The following is a 15,878-nucleotide window of genomic DNA, read 5'->3' on the forward strand; positions in this document are numbered from 1 at the left end:
AGGAATAACAAATAGCAACCGGAATAGAAAATTTTCTCCAACAGGGTCCTTGTCTTTTAGAAGACACTGGCATGGAGCAGAATGAGCGAGCTGACGTTCAGCTGGTGCAGAGAAGTTCTTAGGTCTCTGCATGCAGACGTCACATTTATGGCCCACTGTTTATGGTGGTACCCTACGTGTGACATCCCACGCACCATACAGCAGCAAGGCTAAGCTTTTGTATATGGGCCGGACGTTCGTGTTGCCTCAGGTGGAGGATTCCCTCAAGTTTAGAATACTGCAACATGAGAATAGGAGGACATCAATTGGGAATAGGGCCACCCGTTCCAAGGACTTAAATACAGCCTGCGACTTAAATAGGACATGTTGGAGGGACAGGTTTATCTCCCAGCGACTGCCACGTCTTTGTTACAGACTGCCAATTCATGTAAAACAGAGCACCTCTATGACACTATTCAGGAGGAACCTGGATGAGTGGATGGGCCACTGTAAATTCTTACTGGGGATAGGGCCCACAACCCTCCTGGACATGGGCAGTCATCACTAAATGCAATCTTTGGTATTGACTAGTACCTCTATGGTATTTCATTGGGTTGAAATGGCTAGTCTTAAAATGACCTCTGGGTCGATGGCCTAGTAATCTCCTATGATGCCAACTGTGAACAAAGGAAGTAGTTTCTCTAGTCTCCAACAGAGGAATATAACCATTTCTCTATGTGCTTTCTGAATGTTCACAACCCTCATGTACTTTGTTTCCCCCTCTCTGGGGTCTGTTGCTTGTACTGTAGTTGACTGAGTCACAGTCTGGGCTTCTTCCTTCTGTGCCATGATTAAATTACCACATCATCACCCTTTTTTGGTTAAAGCAACAGTATTTTGCTAGTTATGCTAGTGCAAAAAGTGGACTTGAGTCCTTTTTTGTAGCACAGTCTTGTGATCACTATTTAAAGTATTAGTAAGGTATTTATGCTATTTATAGATGTAGAACAGTCTCCCTGCTTGCATATTTTGAAAATAGTCTGCTTTAACCTTATTCTGATGTATTTGTAAAAGCTGACTATCAAGATAGTGCTTGAAAGTAAACAGTGAAATAGATGTTGTCTAAAGAAGTGGTGGGCTTTATGCCTGCACAGAAATCTCCCAACAGTTCAGCAGTTTCTCCACTTTACAAACCTTATAATAACCAATAACAATTAGTACCATTTATAAATTTTAGGATACTCTCGACAACTATTTTAAAAGATCCTAAATGGAAATGCTTTATCCCATGCATGGGTCCCTTCATATTGTCTATAGTATGATCCCAGTTGTCCTCATTAGAGATAATTGCCCATGGGATGGGTAAGGACAATCTAAAACCAAATGAGATAGGTTATTTCAAGCACAAAAAGGGACATTGGCTAGGCTTAATTACGGCCTGCAAGGGCAGCTAGCCTAGTACTTGCCTATGAACCTGTGATCCTATCAATTGCACTATCCTTTTTATGTAACTTTTGCCTGTCTAGTATTCACCTAACTTCTTTTCAGATTGGATCATATTGCTATAATTACCATGATCTGATCTACTGACCCACACAGATTGGACTATTTCATATAATATTACTTCACAATTGCTGAGCTGAAGCTTCCTTAACTACCTCTGAAAGGGAGATTCTGTTATAACAACTGGTAGCTTGTTCCACAGAATTGCAACAATTTGTAAAAAATGTAGTCTATTGACTTAACTGTAGCAAATAATGCATGTTTTAAGTCATGTGATTCAAGGGGATTTGTATAAATGAGAGGGGTATGTTTTTTTTATTTTATACTAACATCTGATGAAGTGGGGTTGCCCACAAAAGCGCTTGTGTTCATTGAAATTTGCTTGTATTGGGTCCTGCAGCAGTCTCCAAGTCCTGGTGTTTCTGTAGGAATTTTGGACATTTATTTTATACAGGACAAGCGAGTTTGGGAACTTTGGTGGCTGTGTTGTGTTTTGCTATTTTCATATATATTACTTCACATTTAGTGAACTGAAGCTTCCTTAACTACCTCTGAAAGGGAGATTCTGTTATAACATCTGGTAGCTTGTTCCACAGAATTGGAACAATTTGTGAAAAATGTAGTCCATTGACTTGTTAACTGTAGCAAATAATGCATTTTCATGACACTATTTTTGTACTTTTATAAATGTTAACCCAGAGTAGTACACAGTCCTTTATTATAAAATGCTTTGAATGGCAGCCATCAATTCCATATGATGAATCTATATGTATAGCTATGCTAGTCAAAAAGCTTAGCCTACAAGTGTTATGTTCTTGCAGAATGGAATTTTTTATTAATTTTCAGTGGACTTATTCCAAACAATGATGATCACCCATCTGTGACCACAAAAAGGCATTTGGTTCCGTGGTAGGCCGCACAAAGATTTTTGAAGAATCCTGACCTACTATACAATTTGTAGTAGTATGTTGCATAAGACATATTTCCTCCATCCATATGAACAGTGTGTCACAAGCAATGCTGCTCACATCACATGTGCCAGTAAGGGAGTCCTTCCATACATAATGTTCATGAAGGATCCTCTACATACAAGCACAATCCATCATCCTCCCAGTGCCGTGTAAATATAGAGATAGCGGGCGTGGTGGTAGAACGTGCTGCTTAATTATGCTAATTTTAAATTACTTTTTCCGAGTTATTGAAGAGATTAAAACATCATATCTTGTTTCATTCTGTGTAGTGCAGCCAGTCTGAATTAAGTTTTGGTACATCAGCAGAGAAAGTTGCTGTTTTGTCAGTGCTGCTTATAGGGCATATTGGACCTTTTGCGACTAAAACTGACGTCATGCATTTTGCATGAGTATTAAACATTAAAGGGCCTTTATAGACAGAAACTTTAATATATATTAACTTGTTTTGATGTCCCATACAATGTCCCTAGCATGATTAATATTTTTTTATTGAAAACATGATAATGGTGGGCATACTGATCCTTTTTGCCAAGTCTCATCATTTCATTGAAGATGCGACTATAATGCTATACCGTTTCCTGCAGGATATTTCCATTTACCCATATTAATACTTTGAATCATTGTTTACTTTTAGAACCTCTGGACAGAATGTTGCAACTTCCAAGTTTGTGTTCTTTGACATGTTTTTAGCAGGCTGTAATAAAACTTTTTTCATCTACTGATGCAAGATAGAACCTAGACTGGACTTTTTGGGAGGTTAGAAATCAGTTAAGAGGAATTGCTTTCATTCACTGTTTGTTAGTGGAATCCATTTTTTCAACTAAGAGTTGTGAAATTTCCAAAGACTTGATAAATTTATGGTCTCAGTGGGAATGAAAAAAGTCAGAGATGTAAATGAAAGACATTATGCAGAAAAAGAGAAAGGCTTGTTACATGTTTTTCCCATGGGCTAAAAAATCTTAAAAATGCAGTTGGTGGTATGATATAAAAAATCAGTGAAACAAATTCCTTAAGAAACTATTGAGATTTCATCCAAACTCACCCTACTGAGGAAGCTAAATAACACAGAAATACAAAAGAAGAGAAATTAAGTAGCCAATTCTTGCTTTATGTTTGGCAGTGTAGGAATAATTTCTCCAGGAGGAAAACTTAACCGTGGGAAGAGGAACTGTGTTTAGGATATAGTTATCTTGTACACAAAATACAAATTTAGCAGTGCACCATATTTGGTTATGGGTAGCACGTGGTTTACCAGTGGGTGCTGTGTGCTTGTTATGAGGTCAGAACCCGGATGACGAAACAGTCAGCTGTGGGTGAATCAGAACTAATCACTTGCAGACATAATACCATTATTTTAATGGATTTATTTTTTTCGCTCTCTCATATCTGTGGTGCAAGTCTGTTTTAACTGCTTTACAGTTCACTGTTCATGTGAAAATCTGTGTATACAGTTTGTCTGTAGTGTAATTGGTGGGCAGATGTTTTATTTAACTATGTGGAGTTTCTTTATATGGTCTGATTATGCAGTGTTATCATAAACTGCATCAAGATGTGCCACTCTTGGTTATATATGCCCAGTATGGATTACAGATGTACCATGCAGATGTATGTCAGTGCATGTGCAGACACTTGCAGATTACATCTGATGACTGCATTTTCTGGCACTTCTTTATCTCAGTACTGTATTCTTGCTGTATGCACAGGAGGGATGCTTTTTGGTTACAGATCATAGGGAGGTTATTTTATTTTTTATTTGTTTATTAAAGGTGGACATATCAGGGCAAAGATGGCAGACTGTTATTTCTCTTTTTCAGTAGTCACAGGGATTTGTAATTCTTTGCGTTTAATGATTTATTTTCGGGGCTATGGCTGGGTTTTCATTAGGGTCACTGACTTTGTTGTCCAGATGGCCAGCACATTTTAGAGCTTCTTAGGTTGATACTAGGCTAATGGTCACTAGGGTCTTTATAAGCCTAGCCGTGCAACCCAAATGTATTCCATGAGTTATTGAATCATTTTCATTATTGTAAAGGGTCTGTGTTGGTTAGGGAAAACAGACACTGAAAACCTCATAGATGATTACTAAGCCAACAACCCAAGAGGTCTTTAAACCTAGCCATGCTTCACTAGAATCAAATCCTGTACCTTGTGTCTGAGGTAAACACCTCTTAACCATTATTTCAGTTTGAATAATAAGTAAGCCCACCTGTATAGTTTAGTTTGCTGTAGAGCATGATTGGACAGTAATGTATAATTATGTTAGCAGTTATTTTTTTAATTATGCTAAACTGTTATTTTTTTTTTAATTATGTTAAACTGTGTCCTTTATACTGTGATTAACTGCTTAAACCTTGGTGTATGATCTGCAGAACATTTTGATTGGATATTTACATTTTTTGCAGTGATGCACATCTTTTTTCAATCACACTTGTACCGAGTTTTGCCCAATGAATCTCCTTTTATTTATTGTACATTTCACCCTTTGGGCACTCTGTTGGGGCATAGTGTACAGTGTTTTGAACACTTCCTGATTGTTTAATTGTTGTTCTTAGCATTTCTAATGTATCATCTTTAAGTAAAAAAGTGTTGGCCTCTTACATTTCCCAAAGGATGCATACTGCCACCAATTTTATATTCCTTGCTTAAAAGTCATTTGTTGAAGTACTGTGAGATTTTTTAAAAGATGGTATCCTAATTAAATGCTTACATTTGAGTTGAATGTCATATAATGGCAAGTGTTTGCTGCCAGTTAATGATGGATAATTGAGGAGAAGACCTTTTCTACTGATACCTGTCTCCCTGTACTACAGTGAAATTTTACAGTCTAAGGTTCATAGGTAGGTACTAGGCTATTGGCCCTAGGGCCTGTATAAGCCCAGCCAAGTGGTACCCTGGCTTTTGCCAACCAAGAAAATTATTTTCCTGTGTCGCTGACAAGCAGAGCCACAGAAGTGATCCCCGGGGTGAATTTCCTATCTCCCTTCCAATCATCAAGATTTTTCTTGGAGTACTAATGAGGAGCTTTGTTTGATATAGATAGGCAGTTTGTTCCAGAGTATGGGAAGTCTCTGGGACAGGAATCTATCCCTCCAGCATGTTCTGTTTATTGTGGTGACGAGGTTTAGGTCCCTAGAGAGTATAGCTCAGAGGGATTGGGATTTCTTTACGTGGAGCATGTCCAACAGCTCGGGTTTGACATAGCTTTGTATGTTAGGCAGATATCACCTCTGAGTAGGCGATATGCGACAGAGTAAAGCTGGAGTTTTTTGAGACTGTCTGCGTAGGGCATCCGTTTGAGGCCGGTAATCATCTTTGTGAGTTATTTCTGTGGCCTTTCCAGTTGTAGATGTCTTGTGAGGTACATACCAAAACGGGCGTTGTACTCTATAATGGGTCTAATGAGTGATGAGTAGAGGGGAACAATGAACTCTTTTTTTCCTGGACGAGAAACCTTTTGTGATGAGGTGTGCCATGTAGAAGTATTTCCTGACTACTGTGGCGATGTGATTATCAAAGGAGAGACTACTGTCCACCTGTGTCCCAAAGTTTCTTATCACACTTTCAGTGTTAAGTAGACTACCGCCTATGTGGTAGTTCACAGGTACAGAGTTTTTACCAAAAGGGATGACAGTGCACTTTTTGGCATTGAGCTTGAGGGCATGGCTTTGACACCAGGCATCTGTCTCAGTGAGGCCCTTTTGTAGGATGTCCACATCGTTAGGAGTTCTGATTATGGCTCCTAGTTTGCAGTCATCTGCAAACTTTGTTAGCCAAAGACCTTCTGTGTTAGCCTGTACTTCAGAGAAGTAGATACCGTACAGGAGAGGACCTAGGATTGAACCCTGTGGTACTCCACTTGTCACTGGTCTGAAGTTGAATGACAATTTTGCATCTCTTCTGTGTAGTGATTCACTTCAGAGTGCATGTATTTCAGGTTTTTCCTTAGGTAGATTGTGGCTATTGCTAAAAATTGGCACTTATTTTATAGTTTTTAAGAAAAAACACCAGCACCTTTGATAAATCTCTTTGTTGATCATTGTTTTCCAACCTGGAGTCCATACTTCGTCTGCCCCCCCCCCCCCCCCAATATCATTGGGGATGGGATTGGGTTCAGCCATGCTGCTTCCTTAACAAAGTCTACTTGAAAATTGAAATGTACATTGCATTTTAAATTATCTAATTTTTGGTGCTCTCTTTCTCTTTAGATTTGAACCAGAAAATCTTTTATTCATTTGTGGATTCAGCAGATGGACATTTCTCTATTGATAAGCTCTCTGGCATCATTACTTTAGAGAAGCCATTAGACCGTGAAACACAGTCAGTGTACACACTGACTGTGAGGGCAACAGATCAAGGATCATCTCGCAAACTATCATCAGAATGTAGCATCACTGTGGCCGTCTTGGACATCAATGACAATCCACCAGTGTTTGAACACAGGGAATATACTGCCGCAGTTTCAGAGGATGTTGCCATTGGAACAGAGATTCTTCAGGTCTATGCTGCAAGCAGAGACATTGAAACTAATGCAGAGATAACATATTCTATCATCACTGGAAATGAACATGGCAAATTCAGCATTGATTTAAATACAGGTAAGGTTAGGTGTACCAAACACATTTCATATGTTTAAGCACTGTAGAGTTTTCCCAATTAAAATTTCTATTCGCTAAAGGTATTATCAACAGTACTAGATTGATATCAGCAATTTCAGGAGATTGTTGCTGTAGAAGAACATTTTTGTGAACTGTGCTGTATGGTGGCTGCTGTTTTCTGATGACCTTCCCCTTCCTAATTTGAGATGCTCTTCGGCTGCCATTTAAGAGTACCAAATTGAAGTACCAGTTCTCCTAAAAATAACCGTAACATGTGGTATCACAAATGAGAACTGACTTGCAGATGGATGCTACTGGAATAAATGTGTTCCATTAACATCCAGATGATCAATTCCCTTATTAAGTGTCTATCCCAGTCCTGTCATTTCAAGGATTGCCTCTGTCAGATTCCCTATCTCAGTTATTTTGATTTGGTTTTCTGCAGCTCTTGCTGTAGGTATTTTGGCCTTCCCCTTTCCGTTGTATATTCTGTAGTGTTTTTTTTTTTCCTTTTCTCCATTGCACTTAATGCCATCTGTTTTGCTGAGTTCTAGCCCCTCTTCCATTATTCCTTCCTCATCTCAACCGTATGTTGTGTACTCCAGCATGTCGATCAGAGTGTCCCTGTATGCTGTGTTTGACTGCTGTCTGAGCTTCTCTTTCATCAGTGCAACAGGTTCATCTGGCTTTTTATACATACTGTTGGGCATATTTAGGCTTTATTTATAGATGGTCGAATTAACCTTTTTTTAGCCATGATACTAGGCCAAAGGCAGGCATAAGAAAGCATTTAAATGTTTTACTTTAAAATGTCAAACATAATATGTACTAAAATTTAATGTAAACATGTTCTAGAAAGGGATATGTGGGTAATATATTAAGATGTTGTCATGTGACTATTGTAAAAATGGAGTTTTCACAAGTAAAGTAAATAGGTTATAGAGTCTGTAGAGGAGATTGTAGTTTTTGATGATACTATGTTTTATAAAGAGCATTAGTATGTAGTGGAACATGACATGCAGGGATAGAGCTGGTAAGTGTGATAGGGATGGGGAAAAGAAATGGGCATATGGGTTAGAAGGAGGTTAGCAATTTATGGATATGGGGAGGAGTGTTTGAGTAAAATTTATATACTATCCTGAAGCTGTGCAGGAGCATATGTGAATTCAGTCTCCCATTCCCCGACCACCACCAACATTAGCAGCTACTTTTAGCTTGATTCTGAGGATTCGTTTCCTGCTGTTTAACTCCATGATATCTAGCAACTGACAGCAGTATTTGCAGTGCCCTATGATGCTCTTTGGACCTTGCTTCCGTTACAGTGAAACTGTATAACATACAGAGTTTAAATAATTTATTTGCCAACGTTTTTGTTTTATTGTTTACGTTCTGCATTTAAGACATTATTCATTGAGTTTTTTCTCTCTAGGTTCTATATTTGTGCTTGCAAACTTAGATTATGAGGATTCCCAAGAATATTATTTAACAGTAGAGGCTAGAGATGGTGGCACACCTTCACTGAGCGATGTCGCCACAGTAAGCATCAATGTAACCGATATCAATGACAACACACCTGTTTTCAGCCAAGATATGTATGCTGCAGTAGTTGGCGAAGATGCTGCCCTGGGACAACCAGTTATCACTGTAAGTGTAACGTCAGTCGAGCATAATTATTTTTCTGTAATATCAGAACAATTGAGAACTTGCTTTCTGTACAGAAGTATGGAAATTGTTACATAGCAGCATGAGTAAACAGTGGTAGTTTATACAAGATCTGTAGCTGAATTCATATTTCAGTTTTGGATTGAAAAGTGTGTTCATAGTTTTTGCTTTACACAGTTGGATACAGTATTTTTATATGGTTGACTTACAAGTAAAGTGGCAAGATTTTCAGAACAAGCTCCTAGACTGTAGTACACATACAGATAAAATTTCAACTAATCCTAGGTTGTTCAGTTACAGTTAATCATTTTATTTTTTTCTTGCATGATAAATTGCCTCATACACTATTCACTGGATGTTTCTAGAAGTGATGTAGGCCTGAGATCCAAGCACATACACTGAACAGATGGTTTGGTAGCATGAATATAACAGGAAGCTTGACTCACATAGGGTTGATTCACATGACGTAACTCTACCATTTATACTTACAGGTGTTATTGTGACATGATTTAACACATACGGAGAGTAAGTTAACATTCACAAGCTTTCTAGAAATGCATGAAAATTGCTAAGGTATAGACAATTTGATCTTTGCTGTAGACCAGGTATTACAAAAACATTGCTGTGCATTGAGTGATGCGGTATTTGATAACACTTGGACAAGTGTGAAATATTGTCATTTGATGAAGTTGTTAAAAAGAGCTTATATAGTGCTTACTGGTTATGATGCGTAGATTAAAAGTTGCTAGAAGTTGCACAGAAAAAGAACATTTCTTAAAGTTGCAATCTAAGACACTTGGACAGCCATGAAACAGCTGGACTAACCTAGTTAACAAATGAATCATCTTTTAAATGTTAATGTGGTTTGGTTTGTCTGCAGGTCATGGCAGAAGATGCTGATGGACCTTCTAACAGTCATATTCACTATTCAGTTGTTAATGGCAATCAGGGGGATGCATTTACCATTGATGCAGTTAAAGGAGATGTGAAGGTGGCCAAACATCTTGACAGAGAGAAGGTATGTAAGTTATAATCACAGACTTAAAATATTAATGTAACCATATTTACAGTTACTGTTTAATGTTATATTAAGACAGGATATGTTTTTTGTGAATTTCTGTGACTGTTGATGGTGTCATGTCTGAACCTGCGCTTCCTCTCATACTGAGCAGGATTACTGTCACAACACATGTCTCACAACAGCCTAAACCCAGCTCATATTCCCTATTAGTGGGTGAACAGTCCATTGCTTGGTGAGTTCTGTTTCACAGTGGTAGGAAGAGCCGACATCAAAGGATCAAAAAGCGATGCCACAAGCCAGTTAACCCTTTCTTTTCACATTCTCAACATCATTCATTCCTTCCTTCTCTCTTGCAGGGTGCAAAGGAGTTACAGGGTTCACTGGAAATATCCGTAAAACATGCACACAGCAGGCTCATCCAAAAGGCAGACCACACAGTCCGCCCACCATTTATTTTGGGCAAACTTTGTACCATCTCTGTCCTTGTGCCTTAAGTTCACTGGAAACATCCCTAAAGCACACAACACAGCAGGCTCTTCCAAAAGGCAGTCTTGAGACCACTGAATCTAACCACCATTTATTTTGGACACACTTTGTACCATCTATGCCTTTGTGCTTTGTGTTAAGGGTATCCAGTCTTTTCTGCATGTATTTTAGCCTGCAAAGTGATAAGTCTGAAGACAAGTCCTCCTCCACAGACATCCTGCTGGTTAGCTTTTACTGTGCACTTCCTAACAGACACTGACATCTACTCTTACTGCTCTTATTGAAGCTATTTCTTTCTCTTATATTTTCTTCACCACTTCTAGACTTGCTACTCCCATTATTTATATCCTCATGCCCTTTTTTCACTGGAACTGCATGCCTTCAAGGAGGTCACCTTTGGTCTTCCTTCCTTTATTTCTCCTTGCCCATGACAGTTCAGCTCTGAGCTGGTATGTGTACAGTGCACTCAACTGTTTCTTTGGTGTGTTTTTATTTTGTATAGAGTCTTCAGCAAATCTGTATGTATGCAAAAGTGAAGTCTGACGTTTGACAATCCGCTTGTGCACTATGTTTTTATGTAAGTTATACACGTCAGCCTAAAACAAAGAACTTTGTTCACTATAATAGCTCCATTTTCTTATCCCACAGAACTCCATTTGGTACTTTCTTCTTCAGCCGTGCTCCAGTGATTGTTTTTAGTAGTCCATTGTCTCCTTTCCTAAAGTTTATTTTTCCTTTACCCCAGATGCTTGTGTAACCATTTTCAGTTTTGAGCCAGTATTTCTCCAGAACTGCAGTCCTGCATTCAGGTGTACCTTTTCTCATTGTTTTGATGATCTTTGGGAGTGAGAAGTAGCCTTTGGACTTTGCATTTAAAGTCCACAGAAGCGTTCTTGCCATTACACAGTTGTTCAACCAGTTAAGTGCAGTTTTTTACTATTATATATAATCATTAGTCAGGTCAAGGTGATGGGGCGGCCACGGTGGTGCAGTGATTAGATTTGCCACCTCACAGCAAGAGGTTCTCTAGTTCGATTCTCGGCTGGGGTGCCTTCTGTGCGGAGTCTGCATGTCCTCGCTGTGGTCACGTGGGTTTCCTCCAGGTGCTCCGGTTTCCTCCCACATCCCAAAGACATGCTGTAGGTGGATTGGACACTCCAAATTAGCCCTAGATTTGAGTGTGTGCATGCATGTGCCTTCTGTGGAAGGTTGGGTGCTGGGCTGGCACCTCGGCACCGTAAAACTCCACTGCTAATCATGAGCGGACAGGTGATCTGCTGTGGTGACCCCTAACTGCGGAAAAAGCCGAAAGAAGAAGTCAGGTCAAGGTGATATTGGACTAACTCTGCTACTAAAACTGTCTTAGAGCAACAAAATCAAGACATTCATCTACTGGCACACAGGCCTTTTAAACTGCATTGTTCCTTTTATGCATCTGTCTCAGGACATTAGTCATGGATTATTTTTTCTGTCTCCTTGCCAAGTTTTCAACCCGCTTCATTCACCCTCGCTATTGCACGAGCTCACTCTGCTGCCCTACATTACCCCCAGTTCCCACCCATCCCTCTTGTTCTACTTTTATACTTCCATAGCACCACCCACCTATTCCTCAGTCCAATACAATCAGTAAAATTACTCCTAATAGTAACACCCACTCTAGTTTACCACCAAAGACTGTTTCAGACTTTAGTACTCCTTGCCCCCTGTAACCATCACACATTTCTTCAACCATCCCAGTACCCTCTTAACATTTTGTAATCCTAATTTGCAGCAAAGATGAAGCCCAAGTTAAATAAGATGCCCCTGATTCTAATTCTACTAGCCTTCATCATCAAATCCACCTCCTTCAAACAATTAGGACCTCAACCATTCCTCACAAAGAATATCAACATCTGCCCAGCCTGTCTTTCTTTATAATACCCTGTCTCTACAAACAAACCACATCTGATTCATTTTTCTATAAATATCTCAAAACTAAGTCTCCAAATTTATGACCAAATACCAAACCAAGACCAGTATATAACTGGCCACACTCTTACCTATGTAAAATATCAGTTAACAAAATTAGAGATATGTACCCCAACCTAGGTCCCAGTGTTCATACAGCCATCACTTCCAACCTCAAAATAAACCAGTCACCTTAATACCTGTCAGCAGAAAGCAGCTCATCTTAGTAAATACAAATCTAAGAAGTATGCGCAGTAAAATCCATGACCTATATGCTACCTTGCCACATAACACTCCTGATGTAGTTATAGCTAGTAAAACCTACCTGAAAAAGAAATGGGGGATAGTTGGACCACCCCCAGGATATAATATACTCAGGCATGACAGACAAAAACAAGCATGTAGGTGGTGTTGCCATCATCCGAAGAAATTGCCTAACCATCATGTTACTCCCACAGGAAATATCCAAGTTTAACAATGCTGAATTTGTAATAGCACTCCTAAAAATCAACAATAGGAAAACTATGTTTAACAGCAATATATGTCCCACCAGGGAATATTACTTTGATACTGCTGAAGGCATCATGTACTGGCTAGACCAACAAATTAACCATGAAACTATAATACTTGGAGACTTAAATGCAGACTAGCAACTGACAACTTGAAAACAGCGCTGACATCTAGGAACAAAGTCCAAGTGATAAACCAATTTGCTCTTCCTGTTTTGAATTAGTTGTGGAGTGATTGACTGGCCCCAAAAGGTGTTGGATCATTTGGACAGGAAAGCAAGAAGGATGCTTCATGCTTATCAAATGACTTCTGAAAATCAGTGTATACCAAAACTATATAGTCCCCGTTCTGAAGGAGATATGGGCCTCCTCGAAATTGAATGTGTGTATAGATGCAGTCTTAGGACTGCATATATATCTGCTGACCTCACAAGGCCCAAATGTAGTGAAAGATTTAAAACGTGAGGAGAGTAAGTCTAAGATGACTCCCCTGCTTTTTTTAGCAGAACCATATTGGTGTCAAGTGGGAATGGAAACCAAACCAGAAGTAGGTAAATATCAGGCAACAACCGAATGTGCCAAAAAACAAAATAAAGAATATAAGGTGAAGGATCAGGTGAGAAGGCAGGAAATGTGGAAAATGCATAAGTATAGTTGCAAGTATAGAAAACTCTTGGAACACCCTCATGTTGATAACGATTGAATGCAGGAATGGTTAAGGAGAGGTAAATTTAAAACATGAAAGGCGAATGTTGGTGGCCCAAGATAGTGGACTACATACACATTTGTTTAGAGTCCATTGAACATGTGGGAGAAACAGACCATGTAGGTTTTGTAAAATTGGAAACCGTAATGTATCTTGTTGCTGGTTGTGATATACTAAGTCATGATATGACAAGACTGTTGCATTGGGGATTGTGCAAACATAATTTTGAAGTAACTGAAAAACATTGGAAACATGAGCCACAAAACATTATAGAAAATGATGTTTATATCACATGGGATCACCCATTACCAACAGTTCAAAAAATAGATGCCATCAAAGGAAGATAAAAGTAGTATTGACCATTAAAATTGCCACACCCAGTGACTATAGTGTCTTGCATACAGCTACACAAAGTCATAAAATACCAGGATTTGCAGGCAGAAACGAGGGCAGTGTGGAAGAAAGATACCCAGACAGTTTCAGTAGTAGTAGGAGCAACAGGTCTTATAAAAAAGAATGTACAATCGTACTTAAATATGTTACAGATTACATGCAGCTCCGTATGAATTGCAGAGGGAGACAATACTGGGCACATTGCAGGTGCTGTGAAGAGCACTTTTGGCTAATGTCAGAGACTGAAACAATACTAGTTTCATGAAGTTTAATCATACGTTGACTTAGCAATGGGGTCCATTCCCATCATGGTATTAAAGACCCAAAAGACTTGGAGAAATTAAAAAGAGGGATGCCCAGATTTAACAATTCCGAACTTCTACAACTCAACAGTAGGAAAATTGTGTTTAACAGCTGTTTATATACTACCAGGGAGTAATATTGGAACTGCTGAAAACATCCTGTGTTGGCTTTCCCAATAAATTAACCATGAAACTAGAGATTTAAATGTAGACTAGCAATTCATAAATTCTACCATCCCCACTGAATCCATAAATTTATACAACTTCAGACAATTAATACCCACACCAACTAGAATCAGTAAAACTTCAGGGCAATGCTAACATTAGACTGGGTTCTTGCAAACAAACCAGACAAACTAACAAAAGTATTCTATCTCTCAGCATAAGTTACCCCATACCAATGTATGCCATTAGAACTCACCATAATGTAGTTAAACATATCTATAATCAGATATGAAATACAACCAATTTCAGCAGATATTTTCATTGAAACACTAAAATAATATAACTGGAATGTACTTGGATCAGTGCCACTAGATACTGCTGCATAACTCTTTAGTAGCATATTCTTACAGACCTTAAATAATCTACCATCAGTACATAATAAAAGGGTACATCCCCGCACCATGGTTAACAAAAGGAACAAAAAAAAAAAACTCATGGTAAAAAGGGATAAATCCTGGAACAATTGGTATAAAAGTAGAACTAGAAATGCCTTCCAGCAATTTAGACATATTAGAAACCTTGCAAAACTCCATATCAAACGTGGCAAGCAAACATATACTATACCAGCCTACAAGACAAACATCAGAACAACCAAAAACTTTCTTTGGTTATCATTAAAACTACTCCAGCCTGGTAAGACCACCACTCTCTATCCAAAAACAGACAATATGAGAGACTGTATCCCCACACAGTTTAATTCCTACATTATACAGTCAGTATTATCTGTCTTGGACACTAATACATCTGCCCCCCCACCATCTACCCCTGTCCAACTAAAACCACCTACAGCTCTTCAGTTTTAGTTCAGTGCCCACCTCGCTCATAATGAGTTTGCTGCTTAAACTAAAAATTACTTCCATAGCTGTAGACCAACTGCCATCAGACTACCTAAAAATGGCCACAGAGGTCATAGCCTTCCCTGTGCCCATACTAATTAATAAGCCCATAGCAGAAAGATTTGGCCCATCACTGTGGAAAAAATCGTACATCATACCACTGCACAAACGTGGCACATCTACTAATTTAATAACTTCAGAACAATAGTGATTCTATCCCCCCTCTCCAAAACATTAGAGAAATGCATTCATGTGGAGCTGATGAAATACCTAACCTGTAATAGCCCACTGTCAGTTACATGGCTTTAGGCCCCAGTGCAGCAACACTACTGCTGTACTGCATTTTACCAGTGTAATAAATCAACATAGAAACAATGGTCTGCTTGTGTCCACCCTATTCTTAGACTTATCCAATGCATTTGATACTGTCTCACACCAGCAACTGGTCATTCAGCTCTCCTCAACAGGAATATCACAGTACTCCTTGTTGTGGTTTCCTAGTTACCCATCTCACATGCTAGCTTAGTTCGGTATGCAGATGACTCAACATTAACATGAGCAGCCTCAACAGTAAATAAGCTCCAAGACATTACCCAAAAGTTATTTTTTTTTACCTCAAAAAGTTTCCAAAATCAAAAGCAATCTTTTATCATAAAGTCAGCAATTGTCATTGAAATTGTAACTCACAGTAAATTTCTAGGCATTATAATAGATGACAGTCTCAAATGTGACCAGCATATTAT

The 15,878-nt window shown here is 38.8% G+C and overlaps 1 protein-coding gene across 1 annotated transcript in view; it reads left to right on the top strand.

Annotated features, from left to right (window-relative positions):
* The window catches only part of FAT1 (FAT atypical cadherin 1), a gene marked incomplete in the record, with an annotated part of 1,563,619 nt that overhangs the window by 1,336,928 nt on the left and 210,813 nt on the right, over positions 1–15,878 (top strand). Inside the window, 3 exon segments of the mRNA XM_044062507.1 lie at positions 6,659–7,048; positions 8,478–8,692; positions 9,591–9,728. Of these exon segments, the coding sequence (XP_043918442.1) occupies positions 6,659–7,048; positions 8,478–8,692; positions 9,591–9,728 (743 nt within the window).

This window comes from Protopterus annectens, chromosome 2.part1 (assembly GCF_019279795.1).
Source record: "Protopterus annectens isolate FY-2018-M chromosome 2.part1, PAN1.0, whole genome shotgun sequence".
In the NCBI taxonomy this organism is placed as follows: Eukaryota; Metazoa; Chordata; order Ceratodontiformes; family Protopteridae; genus Protopterus; species Protopterus annectens.